The 19,852-nt window shown below is 48.2% G+C and overlaps 1 protein-coding gene across 1 annotated transcript in view; it reads left to right on the top strand.

Annotated features, from left to right (window-relative positions):
- Window positions 1-17,127, top strand: part of GRHL1 (grainyhead like transcription factor 1) — a 49,059-nt gene extending 31,932 nt beyond the window's left edge. The window contains exons 10-16 of the mRNA XM_052648632.1: window positions 4,042-4,129; window positions 5,368-5,507; window positions 6,581-6,618; window positions 9,579-9,670; window positions 10,007-10,092; window positions 13,720-13,784; window positions 16,987-17,127. Of these exons, the coding sequence (XP_052504592.1) occupies window positions 4,042-4,129; window positions 5,368-5,507; window positions 6,581-6,618; window positions 9,579-9,670; window positions 10,007-10,092; window positions 13,720-13,784; window positions 16,987-17,101 (624 nt within the window). The 3' untranslated portion in view covers window positions 17,102-17,127. The remainder of the gene's footprint in view (window positions 1-4,041; window positions 4,130-5,367; window positions 5,508-6,580; window positions 6,619-9,578; window positions 9,671-10,006; window positions 10,093-13,719; window positions 13,785-16,986) is intronic.
- Window positions 17,128-19,852: the final 2,725 nt, after the last annotated feature.

Here is a 19,852-nt window from a genome sequence, read left to right as displayed (position 1 = left end):
TCCTGAATATTCATTGGAAGGATTGATGCTGATGCTGAAACTCCAATCCTTTGGCCAGCTGATGGGAAGAACTGACTCATTGGAAAAGACCCTGAAGCTGGAAACGATTGAAGGCAGGAGGAGAACGAGACAACAGAAGATGAGATGGTTGGATGGCATCACCAACTTGATGGACATGAGTTTGAGCAAGCTCCGGGAGTTAGTGATGGATAGGGAAGCCTGGCGTGCTGCAATCCACGGGGTTGCAAAGAGTTGGACACTACTGAGCAACTAATAGAACTGAAGCATATATTGCTGATCACATAATATAGCTGATCTTAAATTAGCAGTTCATGTTTTAGCCATGCAAAATCACATAATTCAGGGGAGAAAACCAATCTCCTTTTGACTGAAAAACCAGAAGGGTTGATAAGCACGTTCTGTCGGGCATGCCTGATAGGGTGGGACGCAGGGACACTGCGCCCAGTCCTGGGTGGGCCCTCAGCTCACAGGGACCTGTGGGCAGTGGCCTGGAGTTGGAGCTCTTCCTGAGCTCTGTGTCCGAGGACTCCCAGTCTGCGTCGTCACTGGCATAGCTCCCTCCAGGCTTTTTGGCAGGTTGTCCGGCAGCTCACTAAGGCAAGGGAAGGTGAGCTTCAGATTCTTGCTGACAGCAGCAGGTGGATGGGAAGCGAGAGCACGGACCCACATGATGTCAGTGTCATTCCTTTTCTCTGCTGTGACTCCTTGTTTTCTGGAGAAGAGATGGGCACTTTTGCCAGGTGCAGTGCTCAGCTGGATTAAATCCAGAAAGAAGCTGGCAGGCCCTGGTGCCATGGGGATTGAAGACAGTGGTGTCCTCCAGAATGGGGCAGAACTGTCCACTGAACTAAGATTGAAGATGACTCTGACTTTTCCCACTCAGAAATACCGGGTTGTATTTTTTTTTCTTGCTAGTCTCCTCTTTTCATCCTGTTTGAACCTCTGTGTTATGAAGATTTTTTTAGAAGGTGCTAAGAACCCGGAAGGGAATTTGCCATCAGAGGCCTGGTGTCTTGACTTGTGCTTTGGGTGCACGGAGCACTGTGTCGGCTCCAGGGGCTGAGCCTGAGACCTTCCAGGTCCAAAGGGCAGGTCCAGTGATGTTTATCGAGTACCTGTCATGTGCCTCGTCATGTTGTATCAGTTGTATTATTCTTCTGTTGTTGCTGTTGACAAATGACTACAAACTTAGTGGCTCGAAATGACACGCATCTGTCATCTTCCAGTTCTGTAGGTCAGGGAGTCTGACCCAAGTCTTACTGGGCAAAAGTCAAGGTGGCAGAAGCCTGATTCCGTCTGGAATCTCTCGTGGAGAACCCGTTCCTCTGCCTTTCCGCTGTCTAGGGCTGCCCACAACCTTGGCTCGTGGCCGCGCCTGCCTTGAGAGCCATCCTGCCCCCTCCTCCTCCGGCTCTTCCGTTGTGTGGACACTTGTGACTCTGCCTATCTTGCAGTCAGCCCAGCCTCCTCCTCTTGCTGTGGAAGCAACGGAGGCCCAGGCTCTGGGCATCAGACGTGGGCATCTCTTAGGGCCCTCATTCCTCCTCCGTTCCCCCTGCCTGCCCCCCACTTTCTCACATGCTGCATCTTAACCAGTGGTAAGTCACATCTGCTCTGGAGCAGAGGTCTCTGACCCCGACTCAGATTTCCTTCGTTCATGCCACATTCTTCTTAGAGCCAAAAGAAAAACAATTGTTATCTCCATGTCGTTTTTCTAAAAATTCTAGGGAGAGGTTAAAGTTTTATCCATTTAATTAAAAAATTTTTTTTCACATGTGCTCACATCTTTCCCTGTGCCTTGTCCACACTGCTGCAGTCCCACCTATGTAGCTTTCATCTCTGGAAGATCAGTTTGAATCTATTTTATGTCTTCCAAGACTCTGCTTACCATGTTCAGTTTTTCCCACAGGCTCTTTGAGCACACGGACTGTGGCTTCGGTAGCCTAGCCGTGGATTCCCGTGTCAGTTCTGGGTTGTTGCAGTGGTTCCATCCTCCTCCTCACTCGGGGTTTCCTGGCTCCTGGGATCTTACAGGACACCAAAGGTTGTGACCTTGACCTTGCTGGCTGTCGGGTGTGCCTGTCAGCCGTGAGTCTTCCTGAGTCTTGTCCTGAGATCTGGCGAACCTCCTTGGAAACAGTTGCATCTTCCAGATCTTCTGTTGGATCTTCCAGGTCTGCTAGGCGGGTCTGGGGGCTTCCCTGGTGGCCCACTGGTAAAGAACTCTCCTGCTAATGCAGGAGTTGCAGGTTCTGTATCCCTGGGTCGGGAAGATCCGCCTGGAGAAGGAAATGGCAACCCACTCCAGTATTCTTGCCTGGGAAATCCCACAGACAAGGGAGCCTGGCAGGCTACCGTCCATGGGGTTGCAAAGACTTTGATGTGGAGTTATTTTTAGACCATCAGAAGGAACTGAGCAAGACACAGACCAACCCCAGACGGTAACGGCGAGGAGCCTGATGACCTTCGCCTGTTCTTCTCTGTCAGGGACGTAGTGTTTGCATCAGCGTCACGTAGCAGTGGTGATGGGCAAGTTTGTGTGTATTGCTACATTAGTGATGTATCGATAAACGTAGAAGGTGGTTTTTCATTCTATGTTTTATTTTTATTTATTTTTTTTAGTATTAAGTTTTTTATTTTTTTAATTTTAAAATCTTTAATTCTTACATGTGTTCCCAAACATGAACCCCCCTCCCACCTCCCTCCCCATAACATCTCTGTCATTCTATGTTTTAAAATGTTGTTTTATTGTATAATCATGCCAAATCAACTGGATGATTTTTATTGCCACTGTTTGCTATCAGGGAGTGTATTTACTGAAGAATAAATAACCAGTTCTTTAACAGAAAAAAGTGCTACTCACTCAGTCGTGTCTGACTCTGCAACCCCATGGATTGTTGCTTGCTTGGCTCCTCTGTCTGTGGGATTCTCCAGGCAAAAATCACTGGAGTGGATTGCCACTCCCTTCTCCAGGGGATCTTCCCGACCCAGGGATTGAACCCAGATCTCCTGCATTGCAGGCAGATTCTTTACCGTGGAGCTGCCAGGGAATGTGAATAACTTTGTAAACAAATCTGCACCATCTAGAAATAAATGCAAGTAGGTCAAGCAAAATAGCTAACGAATAATTTTGTTTCCATTTTGCCTACTTGCTCAATTTCAGGTTGCGTTTGTTCCTAATGTACTTGTGGGGCCACCTGTGCAGCACTGCTGTTCTTTGTGTAGTTCTGTGTACCATGTGTGTATATCCTCTTTGTAGGCCTGGGAGTAAAGCTTTCCTTTTAAGTGACTACAGATTTCTAGCTAAATATTTGCTCTTGTGAGTCATAGTTGGTTGGATCTATCACTTAGTCAATGCCAAGACCTTGGACAGAATCACAGTTTTCAGTAACCACACTGGCCGTGAAGTGAAGTGAAGTGAAGTCGCTTAGTCATGTCCGACTCTTTGCGACCCCGTGTACTGTAGCCTGCCAGGCTCCTCTGTCCATGGGATTTTCCAGGCAAGAATACTGGAGTGGGTTGCCATTTCCTTCTCCAGTGGATCTTCCCAACCCAGGGATCGAACCCAGGTCTCCCGCATTGTAAGCAGATGCTTTTACCATCTGAGCCACATTGGCTGTACAGGACAGTATACTCAAAGTGGGATCAGCTTGTATTTTTTTCTCTCATTTTCTTGTTATTAGACGACAAGAAAAGTCACTTGTGTCTTTGAAGCCAGTGTGCAGTACGTTAGCTGATTTTCTTGGCTTCCATTTGACCTGGCCTCATCCATTGTTGAGGGGAATTCTGCTCTCTTAGTTTTTTAAACAAGGGTTTTCCTGTGATTTTTTTTTCTAGTTTAAAAATAGTTTTAAGAAAGGGCTTTTTTCGAGGAAACTACCATAATAAGCTCCACAAGTATCATAAGCAGTGCAGTGCATCTCCAAAGAGGAGGTATTTTCCCACCGAAGGTCAGGATAAGAGCTAAGCATTTTAAGAGGGCCAGTGAACAGAGCCATGTCTTGTCTTCTCTCCACCCAGGGAGCCGAACGAAAGATCAGAGATGAAGAACGAAAACAAAGCAAAAGAAAAGGCAAGTGCACTGACCCCAGCTCCCAGTTGAGCGCCTGTAAGTAGAAGTGTTTCTTCTGCCAAGCGTTTTAGACCTTTTCGTTCCAACAGTAACTCAAGTTTGTAAACAGAAGCTAGCGTAGTGGTTATTTTCTCCTTATTGCTGAGAAGTGATAGCTTTGCTTCCTTCAACCAGGAAGCAAGGACCGACGAGGGCTTGAACTAAGTCGTGCTCAGGGAACTCCAGGAAGGAGTCCTGAGTTTTTCCAGAGTTCAGACGATTTTGGCCCTCAGTTCTGGCTCCCGTTCCTGACAAATAACACACGTTCCACTTGAATAGCTGATAATGAGATTGGAACTGGCCTAGATTTTTAAGAGTAATAGTAACACCCTTTGGAATTCAGGTTGTCTTAATTTGAAATAGCATGGTGTTCTTCTGTCAGATATTCTTAACATTTGCAGAATCTATAGGGCTTCTGTTTGGACGTTGCACCGGGAAAGCTTTTTTTTTTCTTTTTCCTTTTTAATATGGCCAGCATTCATATTCACAGAATCCCGTAGCTCTCAGCTAAAAGGAAGGAAAAAAGCACACACTCTGCACAGCTGGAGCTCGGACAGCTGCAACTGCTTTCTGCATGGCCGGCGCCCAGCAGATGTGGCCTGAGCATGCCCGTCTGGGCTCTGCCGCTGGCCTCACAGTGCAGCTCAGGAGATGTCCCTTCAGAGAGCCACTCAGCAGCTTGGAAAGCTCATCTCTAAGCACCTCAGGGCAGGGGGCTGGGGGACGGTGGAGTCTGTAATTTAGTAAATAAAGAGTTAGACAGTCACGTTGTCTCTCTGCCTCCCTGGCGTTCGGTTCTGAAGATGAAAGTCTGGAGTTGAGGTGCCTGTTCTGAAGTCAAGAGTACACCGCTGTCAGAACAGATTACCTAATGAGGAGATCCAGGGTGAAACTACCTCTAAATTATGTTTATACAATCGTTAAGTTTTAGCCTTTCAGGCAGAAGTAGCACATACTTTGTCTCTGTTCTGGATCTTTCTCTGTGTGTGTGTGTGTGTGTCTTTGTGTTTAAACATGGCTTTTTCTCTCCTGCCTTTGGTAAGATGTGCGATTGATTTTAGTGCAAATACAAACACATTAAGTGTAATTTTTCGCAGTTCAGGCAGCATGACCTGTATCTGCTGTTCTGCTATAATTTAAGTTTCTTAAACAAGAAAGATGCTCTGTAGCCTGCCTGCAGTCTGGGAATAGAAGCTGCTGACTGTGGTGTCCTCGTGTTATTTATTTTTTTTCAGTTTCCGATGTCAAAGTGCCGCTTCTTCCCTCTCACAAACGCATGGACATCACAGTTTTCAAGCCCTTCATTGATCTTGACACCCAACCTGTCCTTTTCATCCCCGACGTGCACTTTGCCAGTCTTCAGCGGGGTGCTCACGTAGGTAACCCGGATCCCAGGGTGGCTGCTAGGAGGCGACAGGTCACAGAAGGAGAGTCTTTGGCAAACAGAGGCCAGAGCTTGGTGAGGTCTGCCCAGGGTTAGGGATCAGCTCTTTGGAGTGTCTGGTTCGGGCAACGTATTGTTCTCACGGTCAGGTATGTGTAAGCATCGTTGCCGTGGAACCACAGCCCCAGACCTGCTGACTTAATTCTGTACGGATGTTATCTGTTGGTGTCTTCAGCTCTTTAAAAGGCGCTGGAATAATAACATGTGAAGTTGAGTCTGTGATCTTGTGAATTTCACCTCCATGGGTCTGGACAGGAGGGAAAAGCCAGAGGAATACCAGGAGTGGGAGCCTTAATAGGATGAAGGATGTCTGAGCGCTCTCCTCGCAGTTTCAGTTAGGGGACCGTCACTGGCACATGTTTGGTCGCGTCTCAGCCACTAATCTGAAATTTATCAAAGCTGCAGTCACGCTCTACTTGGAGCAGAAGCTCAGTGGAGGTTGGACTTGGGTGGAGTGGAGCATGCCCTCCACCTGAGTTCAGGTAGATGCCCCAGAGACATATGCCAGGAGCTTTGTACACAGATTCCGACAGACAGATGTGTTTGCAGAGTTCTTCAGGAAAGGCACTGCCAGGGTGTCCAGTTTCTCATGGGTCTAGGGTGAGCAGGGCTCACTAATCGTTTGCTGTAAAGGGCCCAAGAATAAACATTTTAGGCTTTTGGGGGATTGAAGGCTCTCTGTTGTGACTTGCGTCTACTGTTGTGGGGCCAAAATCACCCTAAACACTGTGCCAGGAATGGGCGTGGCTGTGCACCAGTAAATACTGTATTTACATAAATGGGCATCAGGCCAGACTTGGTTCATGGGGTGTAGTTTGCCAGCTCCTGAACTGGAGGAGTTCAAGACATCTTTAAGAATCTGGTCATTGAATAATAAGGCTAACGGATTTTGTGTGAGATTGGTTACATTCCAAATTACTTTTGTTTTAGGAATAATTTGTTTAAGGTCTGAAATATTTTAGCATATGCTTGAAAAACAGTCTTTTTTTTTCCCTTGGTCTTAGGTCCTTCCCATTGCCTCAGAAGAGTTGGAGGGTGAAGGGTAAGGTTTATGTTTTGTTTTACTGAATTGTTTTTATTTTGAAACATTCTCAAACCTCTAGAATAGTTACAGTACAGAGAACTCCCTTTTTCCTGAGCCGCTGGAGAGTAAGTTGCTGGCGGTGACCCGATACCCCTGCGTCCTTGGTTGTTGTTGTTCAGTTGCTCAGCTGTGTCTGACTCTTTGTGACCCCATGGACTGCAGCACGCCAGGCCTCCCTGTCCATCACCAGCTCCCGGAGCTTGCTCAAACTCATGTGCATCGAGTCAGTGATGCCATCCAACCATCTCATCCGCTGTCGTCCCCTTCTCCTCCTGCCTTCAATCTTTTCCCAGCATCAGGGTCTTTTTCAGTGAGTCAGTTCTTTGAATCCGGTAGCCAAAGTGTTGGAGCTTCAGCTTCAGCATCAGTCCTTCCAATGAACATTCAGGACTGATTTCCTTTAGGATAGACTGGTTGGATCTCCTTGCAGTCCAAGGGACTCTCAAGAGTCTTCTCCAACACCACAGTTCAAAAGCATCAATTCTTCAGCACTCAGCTCTCCTTACAGTCCAACTCTCATATCCATACATGACTACTGGAAAAACCATAGCTTTAACTAGACAGACCTTTATAGGCAAAGTGATGTCTCTGCTTTTTAATACTCTGTCTAGGTTTGTATGTTTCCACAAATGAGGATGTTCCCCTGCATAACACAGTCAGAATGTTGACATCAAGGCCTTAGCACGGTACCAGCCAGTCCAGGCTTTGCTGTTGTTCCAAAAATATCCTTTATGGCAAAAAAGAGTCCCTTTCAGACTCACACAGAGTCTTTCGTTGTCCTGGCTCCTGAATCTCCTTCCATCGGGAATAGCCTTCGCCTCTCCTTGGCTTTCCTGAGCTACTGCTTCTGCAGGTCACACTCCCGCCGTTTTGTAGGCTGTCCCTCTGTCTGGGTCTGTCCGTGGTTTCCTCTCAGGGTAGATGATGCATCTGGGCAGGACTGGCACAGACGAGGCCCTGCTCTCAGCGTGTCCTGTCGGGGACACGTGTTTTCAGGGCACTCCTGCTGGCGATGCTCGCTCTGGTCACTTGATTCAGACAGGCTCTGCCAGGCTTCTCTGCTGTATAGTGAAACTCTTTCTCCTCTTGTAGGTGTTTTGAGGGGAGGTGCTTTGTAAACATCTCACTCCTTGTCAAGCTTTTAATTTCTCATTTGCATTACATCAGCATGGGCTTGTGGTTTCCCATTGTATTCAATACGCTGTGATTCGGTCATCATTGTTTACTCGCTCACATGGTCCCAGGGCCAGCGGGGTCCCTCTCGCTTGCTCCTGGATCACTCCGGCTCGACCTTCCTGCCCTCACTGATCTAGCACTTCCTCACCTTCAGGCATGGCGTCTACCAGGCACTTGTTTTTCTGCCCTACTCTGGCCCAGAATCAGCCTCTGCTCTAAGAAACCCAGGTTCCTTGTGGAGATCGAGCTTTGCAAAACTGGAGTAGCTTCACAGCCGGTTGCTGTGATGGTGTTGATGCCCCCTGCTCCCAGGGGCACCCTTCTCAGCCTCACCAGCAGTGCTTCCGCCCAGCGCTCCACCCGCCCAGCGCTCCACCAGGCGAGGGTCTGGTCCCCTTCTGTGAGCCATCCCAGCTCCCCACGCCCACCCAAATGGGCCACGTGCCTCGTGGAAGACAGGCTCTCCACAGCCTCTCTAACTCGTGTTCTCAGACCTGAGTCCTGCAAGTACTTTCATTGGAGAGCTCTTATGTGCTGGAAGCTGATACACAGCATTTTAAGCTCCAGCTGCTATTCTTAAAGTGATGGTTCTGCTCAGAAGCTCGCACTGACTTCATTTTCAGTTTTGTTTTTTTTTTTTTTTTACTATTTTCTTGCTCACTCACTGAGCCTCACAACAGTGAGCTCACTGTGACTTGTGCCTTTGATAGCCAGTCCCACCGGTCTCTTCACTTTTTTTTTCATGAAAGTCGCTCAGTCGTGTCCGACTCTTTGCGACTCCATGGACTGGGGTTCATGCAAGTCTCCAAGCCAGAATATTGGAATGGGTGGCCTTTCCCTTCTCCAGATCTTCCCAACCTAGGAATCGAACCCAGGTCTCCCACATTGCGGGTGGATTCTTTACCAGCTGAGCCACCAGGGAAGCCCAAGAATACTGGAGTGGGTAGCCTATGCCTGCTCCAGGGGATCTTCCTAACCCAGGAATCAAACCAGGGTCTCCTGCATCGCAGGCGGATTCTTTACCAACTGAGCTATCAGGGAAGCCCTTCTTTCTTCATATGCACCTGGAAATGTTTCCCCTCCCTTTGTATTTCCACCAACACTGCCGTATTTTGGGGGGTTTGATGCTGTGATTGTCTCCAGAGTCGTCCCATTCGTCTTCTGCTCGTAGATCCTGGTGTCCGCTCCAGTCTCTGCCACACCCCAATTGTAGCCTTCTTGACTCTCAGAATGACCCCCTGATCACTGCAACATAGAAGTCTAAACTTCCTGAGAGCTGAGTGATCGAGGTTTTCTGGATTAGATTCATCTTCCTCCGGGACTTTCTGTCTCAGCCAGCCTGGCTGAGTGTTTTCCCGCTCACACATCCTCCCTCTTTTGACGTGCTCTCTCCTCTGTTACCACCTTCACGCGCAGCTCACATCCCACCTCCTTCATAAGTTTTTTTTTTTTCCTGAAGAGAAACCCCATTCCCAAGAGGGCAGCTGGAGCTGTGTGAGAGCAACAGGGATGTCCGGCAGGCTCCTGAGTGTGGTCCCCCTCTGCTATTCGGTCACACTAGCCCGGGTCAGTCAGCTTCTTCCCTTGAGCCCCAGATTTTCATCCACAAAATAAAGGCTGGCCCATTTTAAAACGAAGGGCATTTTAAATGTAAAATCCAGTGATAACACCCGGAAACTCCTTTTGTTTCTGCAAGTGATTGAAAGTGAAGTCACTAATTGCACACCTCGGATCATCTGCAGGTCCAGCTTGAAGAGGGGGCCGTACAGCTCGGAAGACGACTTTGTGATCCCGCCTCCTGCTAAGCTGACCCGGGTAGAAGAACCAAAGAGAGGTGTGTTGGTTTACGTTTCATAGTGGGATTTTCCAGTGGAAAGTGAGCTCTGAATCCAGCCAAAGTATGAATTCCTCAAGCAGACCCCATCAGTGTTGACTTCCCTTGATTGTTCCTCCATCAGAGCAGCTCCTCCTGGCTTGAGCCGGGACTTCCAGCAGAGTTAAAAAGAAGCTGAAAGCTGTGTTCCTTGAGACAGATTTTATATTGGTTCATGTTTGCCATCCTTAATGTGGACGTCTCTTTTTATTTTTCCCAATACCTGCAATCTGTTTTCTTGTTTTGCTCCTATCAATGAATTACACTTTTCCCTCCTTCTTCCCCACTGGGGATCAGTGCTGCTCTACGTGCGGAAGGAGTCAGAAGAAGTCTTCGATGCCCTGATGCTCAAGACTCCATCCTTGAAAGGCCTGATGGAAGCTGTAAGTAGTAGGAGCTTCATAATCCTCTTACTTGCACAGAGTTCGATCAGAACAAATTTTACCAGCCCATCCAGGTTCCTCGGTGGTGCTAAAGCCTTTCCTGAGTCCCAGCACCTTGTCTGTGGCTGAGGCACATGCCACGTTTCACCCCGACCCCCACACCCCCAGCTTAGTCTTCAGCGGTTGCAAGGTTGTACCTACCTCACACCACTGTGCCCAGCACACCCATTGGTAGATAGTAATCACCCACCAGCGTCTAGTCCACTGAACTGAGTGGATTTGTAATGACCCTTGGAATGGTTTAACTTTCCTGTGCTTGGTTAAAGAGAAACTGCCACTTAACAGACTGCTTAGAAGCCAACAAAAAATTATTTCTATCAAAATCTTGAAAACTTCCACACATAAAACAGTGGCTCCTTCATCGGCCTTTGAAACTTCTGATCTTGGGGAATGACTGAATTTGTGTCCAGACATTACCCAAAGCCTATTTGTGAAAAGGCAGAGTTGTGACCAGAGGTGACCACAGCCAGGTGATTTAAAGTGAAGTCACTAGTTGCACACTTCTGATCACCTGCATGTCCAGCTTGAGAAGTGCCCATACAACTTCGATGGCTCGGAGATCCTTCTGCCGCAGCATCTCAGCAAATGGCCCAAGAGCACACTGACCCCAGCCTGCCCTTGGGGACATCATAGAGACACGAGAAGGGTGCCAGGCTGATCCCTGTTTTGGCTTTGCCCCAAAGTGAAATTCAAGGGGTCAGCACTGTGTCTTGATATGTATCCACCTCGGGCCCCTGTAAATCATTGGAATCTTTGAGCTCAAAGTGAGTCCATAACTCGGCTAGAAGCAGGTTTCCCCTGACTACTGCCGAATGTTGAATTCATTTCACAAACGTTTGTGAAGGGCCTACTTTGTGCCAGGCACTGTTCTTGGCACTAGAGATACCGGAGTACATGACCCAGTGCTGAATGGAGTTTACATTCTGGTTAGGAAGATGGCTACAGTGAAATCGGCAGAGGCCACTGTGTAATTTTCCAGGTAGCACTGATGGATGCGGGGAGAAATATCAGTAACCTCAAATATGCAGATGACAACACCCTTATGGCCGAAAGCGAAGAACTAAAGAGACTCTTAATGAAAGTGAAAGAGGAGAGTGAAAAAGTTGGCTTAAAGCTCAGCATTCAGAAAACGAAGATCATGGCATCTGGTCCCATCACTTCAGGGCAAATAGATGGGGAAACAGTGAGAGACTTTATTTTTTGGGGCTCCAAAATCACTGCAGATGGTGACTGCAGCCATGAAATTAAAAGATGCTTGCTCCTTGGAAGAAAAGTTATGACCAACCTAGACAGCATACTGAAAAGCAGAGACATTACTTTGCCAACAAAGGTCCGTCTAGTCAAGGCTATGGTTTTTCCAGTGGTCATGTGTGGATGTGAGATTTGGACTATAAAGAAAGCTGAGCAGCAAAGAATGGATGCTTTTGAACTGTGGTGTTGGAGAAGACTCTTGAGAGTCCCTTGGACAGCAAGGAGATCCAACCAGTCCATTCTAAAGGAAATCAGTCCTGAATATTCATTGGAAGGACTGATGCTGAAGCTGAAACTCCAATACTTTGACCACCTGATGCAAAGAACAGACTCATTTGAAAAGACCCTGAAGCTGGGAAAGATTGCAGGAGGAGAAGGGGACGACAGAGGATGAGATGGTTGGGTGGCATCACCGACTAGACGGGCATGAGTTTGAGTAAGTTTCCGGAGTTGGTGATGGACAGGGAAGCCTGGTGTGCTGCAGACCATGGGGGTCGCAAAGAGTCGGACACGACTGAGCGACTGGACTGAACTGAACTGAACTGATGGATGCTGCGGGGAGAACTGAGGCAGTGCAGGGGGTGGCAGCCAGGGGGCGCTATCTCTCGGTCTCTAGGAAGCGGATGTCACCGCAGCTCCTCCCCTGCGCCTCAGCCAGCGGCGCCCAGCGCCACCTGTCGCCCCTCTGCTCTGGGTCATTCGGCTTCCTGTGACTTCTCCCGGTTCCTCCGCTTCCTTGTCTCCTGATAGCCCCTCCTCACCTCTTGATGATGGAGAGAGAGGAGAGCGTGGAAAAGACTGGGACTCACTGTGCAAATATAATTCATTCACAGCGTTTGAGGAATTCATCCCAGCCTCCCATCTCCTGGGCTGGGGGTTTCATAAACACAGTGATAGTCCAGTGGTACAGAAAAGAGGTGAACGTGTATGATGGCAGCTTGGATGTGGTTTCGATGTGCACGATGTATCTTTGTTAGATTGAAAATGATCTGCAGGCTGGTCTTCTGAAGCCCCGATCTCAGGGCCGCCCAGAGCCGTGCTCTTCAGATCAAGGGTGGGCAGGGCGGTGACCCCTGGGTGGGAGCGATCTGGATACCTCCTCAGGTAACAGTGTCTGACCTAGATTGAATCAGCCTCTGGTCCTTGGAGTAGCTGTCCCCTCCCTGTGCAGACAGCTCCACGCCTGAGAGGAAACCTCCAGAGCTCACTGCACTGTGTGGACCCCGTGCCCCTGGTCGGGAGGGAATGTGGGCCAGGACTGGGACCCTCGGCCACACCTTAGCCAGAGCCCACTCCGGAGAGGCTCCGCCCCTGGTGAGGCGCTGGCCTGGCTGTGGCCAGGGCCCTTGGATGTTCCGTCTGAGCTGGGGAATCAAACAGTTCCTTCCTTCCAGTGAGTCTGTATCTGAAATGAACTCCTGCTTTGGGCTGGACACGCCTTAATCCCACGATAGTCGTGGGGTATGTGAGGTGAGGGTCTCTCTTTCCTGTTGAGAGGAGGCCAAGGTTTAGAACAGTCACCTGCCAGTGGAAACTGAGTCAGAACTGGCACCATTGAGGCATGTGTCACTCCAGAGTGAGGCCTTTGTGCACTGAGTAAAGTGCCTAGACAGGATGCTTGTCAACGCTCATGGAGCCTGCAGCTCAGAGAGGGGCCGTTGTGGACGTCAGCATGCTCGGAGCTCACAGCTCAGAGAGGGGCCCACGTGGATGCCAACATGCATGGAGCCTGCAGTTCGGAGAGGGGCCCACATGGATGTCAACATGCATGGAGCGCTCAGCTCAGAGAGGGGCCCACGTGGATGCCAACATGCATGGAGCTCTCAGCTCAGAGAGGGGCCCACATGGATGTCAACATGCATGGAGCCTGCAGTTCGGAGAGGGGCCCACGTGGATGCCAACATGCATGGAGCGCTCAGCTCAGAGAGGTGGACCGAGGACTTTAGTTTTCTTGTTGCAGCAGCGTTCGCTCATCAGGCATGACAAGTACAGCACACGGATTTTGGGTGGAAAGAGTAGGTCTGTACTTCCTCTGTAAACATAACACTTCTCTGTAAGGTATTAATTTCAAAACACCATGGCCATATAATAGAGTTGTGACATCTGTGACTTTGGGAAGCAACAGACCCCTGATTCCAGCTCTTTCCAAAGGCGGGTAGCCCTCCTCCACAGGATAGACAGGCGCTCATCTGTGTCTTTGTGTGTGCAGATGAGAGAAACAGAAAGCCAAGTGACTGTACCACTGTATGAAGGTATTTGTTTTGTCAAGTCATGAACACAGAACTTTGTAATATTATTTTTCTTTTGCTTCTTTAGATCTCTGACAAATATGATGTTCCCCAAGAAAAGATTGGGAAAATCTTCAAGAAGTGTAAAAAAGGGTGAGTGCTGACTGGCACCCTTAGACCCTCTGATGTCAGTGTAATAGAGCAGAGACTAGGAGTGATGTCAGTATTAGAGAACAGCCCCTCTGAGTGATGTCAGTGCCATAGAGCAGAGACTAGGAGTGATGTCAGTGTTATAGAACAGCCTCTCTGACTGATGTCAGTGCCATAGAGCAGAGACTAGGAGTGATGTCAGTGTTATAGAACAGCCGCTCTGAGTGATGTCAGTTTTATAGAACAGCCCCTCTGAGTGATGTCAGTGTTATAGAACAGCCTCTCTGACTGATGTCAGTGCCATAGAGCAGAGACTAGGAGTGATGTCAGTGTTATAGAACAGCCGCTCTGAGTGATGTCAGTGTTATAGAACAGCCGCTCTGAGTGATGTCAGTGTTATAGAACAGCCGCTCTGAGTGATGTCAGTGTCATAGAGCAGAGACTAGGAGTGATGTGAGTGTTATAGAACAGCCGCTCTGAGTGATGTCAGTGTCATAGAGCTGCCCCTCTGAGTGATGTCAGTGTCATAGAACAGCCCCTCTGAGTGATGTCAGTGTTATAGAACAGCCGCTCTGAGTGATGTCAGTGTCATAGAGCTGCCCCTCTGAGTGATGTCAGTGACATAGAACAGCCCCTCTGAGTGATGTCAGTGTCATAGAACAGCCCCTCTGAGTGATGTCAGTGTTATAGAACAGCCCCTCTGAGTGATGTCAGTGTTATAGAACAGCCCCTCTGAGTGATGTCAGTGTCATAGAGCAGAGACTAGGAATGATGTTAGTGTTATAGAACAGCCCCTCTGAGTGATGTCAGTGTTATAGAACAGCCCCTCTGAGTGATGTCAGTGTCATGGAACAGCCCCTCTGAGTGATGTCAGTGTCATAGAACAGCCCCTCTGAGTGATGTCAGTGTTATAGAACAGCCTCTCTGACTGATGTCAGTGCCATAGAGCAGAGACTAGGAGTGATGTCAGTGTTATAGAACAGCCGCTCTGAGTGATGTCAGTGTTATAGAACAGCCGCTCTGAGTGATGTCAGTGTTATAGAACAGCCGCTCTGAGTGATGTCAGTGTCATAGAGCTGCCCCTCTGAGTGATGTCAGTGTCATAGAACAGCCCCTCTGAGTGATGTCAGTGTTATAGAACAGCCCCTCTGAGTGATGTCAGTGTTATAGAACAGCCCCTCTGAGTGATGTCAGTGTCATAGAGCAGAGACTAGGAATGATGTTAGTGTTATAGAACAGCCCCTCTGAGTGATGTCAGTGTTATAGAACAGCCCCTCTGAGTGATGTCAGTGTCATGGAACAGCCCCTCTGAGTGATGTCAGTGTCATAGAACAGCCCCTCTGAGTGATGTCAGTGTTATAGAACAGCCTCTCTGACTGATGTCAGTGCCATAGAGCAGAGACTAGGAGTGATGTCAGTGTTATAGAACAGCCGCTCTGAGTGATGTCAGTGTTATAGAACAGCCGCTCTGAGTGATGTCAGTGTTATAGAACAGCCCCTCTGAGTGATGTCAGTGTCATGGAACAGCCCCTCTGAGTGATGTCAGTATATAGAACAGAGACTAGGAGTGATGTCAGTTTTATAGAACAGCCGCTCTGAGTGATGTCAGTGTTATAGAACAGCCGCTCTGAGTGATGTCAGTGTGATAGAACAGCCGCTCTGAGTGATGTCAGTGTCATAGAGCTGCCCCTCTGAGTGATGTCAGTGACATAGAACAGCCCCTCTGAGTGATGTCAGTGTTATAGAACAGCCCCTCTGAGTGATGTCAGTGCCATAGAGCAGAGGCTAGGAGTGATGTCAGTGTCATAGAGCAGCCCCTCTGAGTGATGTCGCTGTCATAGAGCAGCCCCTCTGGGTGATGTTAGTGTCATAGAGCAGAGACTAGGAGTGATGTCAGTGTCATAGAGCAGCCCCTCTGGGTGATGTTAGTGCCATAGAGCAGAGACTAGGAGTGATGTCAGTGTCATAGAACAGCCGCTCTGAGTGATGTCAGTGTCATAGAACAGCCCCTCTGGGTGATGTCAGTGCCATAGAGCAGAGACTAGCAGTGATGTCAGTGTCATAGAACAGCCCCTCTGAGTGATGTCAGTGTCATAGAAAATTAATTTTATCCACCTGAATTTGTGCCCAGTCAATAACCAGTTATAGAAATATCAGTGCAAAAATAACAGTTTTTCATACTAGATTATCCACATAAAGTTGATTTATTTTTCTAGGACATCTTTGTGCATTTTTTCCAAGTAAAATCTTTGTTTCTCCCATGCTTGGCAGCAGTGCAGTGGCTCCAAATTCCAGAGCGCATGATGAAATTTACCAAGGCTGACAACAGTCGCTGCCCCATTTATTGAGCCCCCATCATGAGTCGGGTGCTGGACCAGGCACACGTGTGTTACTTAATTCTCATGTTACCATTATTCTAAGACAGGAGTTACTACTCAGTTTCTGGATGAGGCAGCTGAGGCCCAGAGAGCCTAGGAGGCTTTTCCAGAATCAGGGTCAGCTTAGTGCCGAGGCCAAGCTTCAAGTTCTGTTTGACCAACATCAAAGCCTTTGCTCCATCTCCCTCCACCCTCCTGCCCTTAGTCATGTTTTCAATCATGGAATGTTGCTTCTTTGTTCAGAAGTTAATATTTTTAGAATTGTACTTAAGTGTCAGTACTGTTTGGCATGGGTATACAGAGTAAGCATTTTGGGGCTTAATTCTAAAGCATGTGGAATGTCCTCGATGGGCCTAGTGGGAAGGGTTGGCTTTGATAGTAGATTGGCTAAACTTTGAGGGTAACTCATTGGGAAAAAGAGTCGTCAGGGAGCTGTGGCTTCCAGACGCGTAGGTTGACTTGACTTATGTGCCTTCTGTAGCTGGACCATGTGATTCTTCTGTAGACTGACTTTGTTCACTGTAATAAGTACTGTTTATTGAAAGATCACTGCACACCGAAATAATAACTCAGCTACTGTGTTTTCTTTATCGTACACCCTGCACGTGAAGTGCTTCACCCAAGCTCCTCATTTCGTCCCTACAACAACCATGTAAGATTGACCCTACTATTATACCCATTTCACAGATGGGGAAAGTGAGGCATAGGGAATGTAACTAGTTTGCCTCACATGGCACAGCTAGCAAGTGGCAGTGCTAGCTGTGGAGTTTGGGTGTGACTGCAGAGCAGGCAGGAGTGAGCAGGCCTGTCTCATCTCCCTTTTCCAGGATCCTGGTGAACATGGACGACAATATCGTGAAGCATTACTCCAATGAAGACACCTTCCAGCTGCAGATGGAAGAGTCCGGGGGATCGTTCAAGCTCACCCTCACTGAGATCTGAGGATGCCCCGCCCACGACTCCCAGCGAGCTCAGTGAAGCTGTCACCTGGGCCTTTGGGGTTGGCAAGCCACAGGTTCGCCGGTCGGCCACCTTCCAAATGTGGGTGGATGTCAGTGGAAGTTGGAGGTGGCACTGCTTTTGGCTTGGAGATAGCATTGAATGTATTGCATTGACATTTTTCAGATGACCCCAGAAAGCATATTTGAATTTTCTGCTATAAATACTTAGGATTAAAAGTGGAAACTTTGTTCCAAAATTTGCTAGGTTACCTGGGAACCTTTAGGATATCTGCTACATTATTTATGGAACTGTCTCTTCAGCACGGTGCACGTCAGACTCGGTGTGACTCTGACCGCCTCAGGTCACGGGCACGGTGCCCCCGCCAGACGGGGGCGCCCTCTCTCCTCGGCCTCTCATTCCCCAGTAAGTGTTTACTCCAACAGGGCAGGTTACCGAAATCTTCCTTTGCGACTGTCTTGAACATATCAACTGCCTCTATTATGAAGAACCCGAACGGTGACAGTGTGCCTCCGTCAGGCTAAAGCTGCGTGTGTGTAAGTGCAATACGTCTTGAAGGCCTGTGTCTGTAAATGTGTACATACCTGTCCTATATAAATAGATAATATATACGTGTGGTGTCTGTACATACAGTGAGGAGACGCGAAGAGGTCTACCCTAAGGACTTTCTTGAGATGAGAGGATAAGTTATTTCTGACCACCTACACCCAGCAGGTAGCATGCTGTGCTTAGTGAATCCTGCTCACAAGCTTTCTCTGGGTTTTCCCGAACACAGCCACCATTCTGTAGCATGGCAAAACCTCAGATGACAGAGATGCTGCACGCTCTTGAGAAGGTTGTTGTTTGGATGTCTGCCCTGTTTAACAAATGAAGTAAAGGAAAAAGCACTACTGCAGCTCACGTCTGTTGTGTCTGCTAGTGTCAGTCAGGTGTCCCCGACAGCGGGAATAAACGCAGCGGTCACGGCGCGTACTGTCGTCACCGTGAACCAGGAGATGCAACTCGGGACGGAGTGCTTCCAGATCTCTGTGCTATAGGAAATGACTGCTGTTTTATCACGTTTCAGAACCTCCAGGCTTTGTCTTGTATGCTAACAGTTCTAAAAAGCATTCATGAGTTTATGAGACTGTATTACTATGGGGAACATTTTTATACATGTTTAAATATATAAAAATACTAAAGAGTGTAATTTTGTAACGGAAATAAAAATTGCAGGTATCTTTAGGTTCAGGGAAGTAGAATAGGCTCTTTGTATACATAGGATTGATAGTTACATTCTTCCATTAAAATATTCTAATGAAGTATGTGAACTAAATTGCTGGCTTTCTAAGATAAGATCTTATGGGACACGGGTCATATAATAATATTTTGTATTTTGTTTTATGAAATTGATTTTGTCTTGTTTTTAATTGTATAATTGAAGATGTATTTTAAACCAAAGGGATTAAATTTTTATATGTCTATTTCGTAATACGTCCTTTCCTGTTATTTAGCTTGGCGTTTCCTTTCATTAGTCAGTAAAAGCAGAATCTGAGATCTTAAAAAGTAGAGCTGAAAAGAATCAGCTTCGTGTTTTCTCCTTGTTTCCCAGCATGTAAACTTGGGAAAACTCTCTTCCTTCCTCTTAGTCTTGCCTTAGAGGGTCTGAAATGATCTGAGTAATTGTTAACTGAGGGGGTCCCAACTGAGTTTTTAACTATCTCCAAAATTTAACCACCAAAGCTTAAGGTAAATGCTTTCAAACCTGAAATTTCAGGGTTCTTAGTTTAAAGCTGAACAGAAAACGTTTGGTTTAAAAATCTACCAGGGACTTCTCTGGCGGTCCAGTGGTTGGGACTCTGCGTTCTCACTGCGGAGGGTCCAGGTTCCATTCCTAGTCAGGGAAGTAAGAACCTGTAAGCTGTGTAGCTTGGCCAAAAAAAAGGAACAAAAAGCTACCAGTAATGTTTCAGATCATCAGAATTTCTAAATCAAACGGCTGTTGTTAAGTACGCACCGGTAATCCAGGGCCAAAATGTATATTTCTAGTGAACACATCATCACAGAAATGAAGTAACTCCCAGGGAGGTCTCCTGCAATGCCTGTGGACCTCTTGCTCTAATCGTGGGGCCACAGGTCAGAACTCCTGAGGGGGAGACCCCGTGCATGGTCCCCTGAGGCCCCAGAGCCTGTGGATTGGGGCCTTTGTGGCCTCTCCCAGGGGACCCTTCTGGACTCTGCTGCCCTGTCCCCTCACACATCCTGCCTTCCCTCCGTCTTTGTTTCTTTCTCCCTTGGTCACTTAGCTTTTGCCTTTTGTCTCAGAGCTTGGCTTTGCCCTGGAGGCGAGGGGCTTCTCCAGTCTCCCCAGTGGAGAGCCCAGGTCTCCTGACCCTGCACACACACACACACACACACGGCACCCTGTGACCCTAACCTGCCCACCACCCTCCCCAGCCTGTTGTCTTCCTGGATTGCTGGCAGCCTGCCTGGTGCCCAGGTGCTCAGTCCATGATCCTGCAATGATGAGGTGACAAGCTGGTGCCCTTGACGAGCCCCACCCCTTGCAGGACAGCAGCAGCGAGATGGGTTAGAAGTCAGAAGCTCAGAAGTGAGCGTGGCTGGACCTGGCCCCATGGCACACAGTGGGGGTCATCTGCCTAACCTGGAGGCAGTCAGGAAAGCAGCGCCTGAGACGGGGCCCTGGAGCAGGGGTGTCAAGGAGCCTTCTGGACGTCATGGGACGGAGTCACA

This window comes from Budorcas taxicolor, chromosome 11 (assembly GCF_023091745.1).
Source record: "Budorcas taxicolor isolate Tak-1 chromosome 11, Takin1.1, whole genome shotgun sequence".
NCBI lineage: Eukaryota > Metazoa > Chordata > Mammalia > Artiodactyla > Bovidae > Budorcas > Budorcas taxicolor.
Note: the sequence above shows the minus strand (reverse complement) of the source record. Positions and strands in the feature narration are given on the sequence as shown.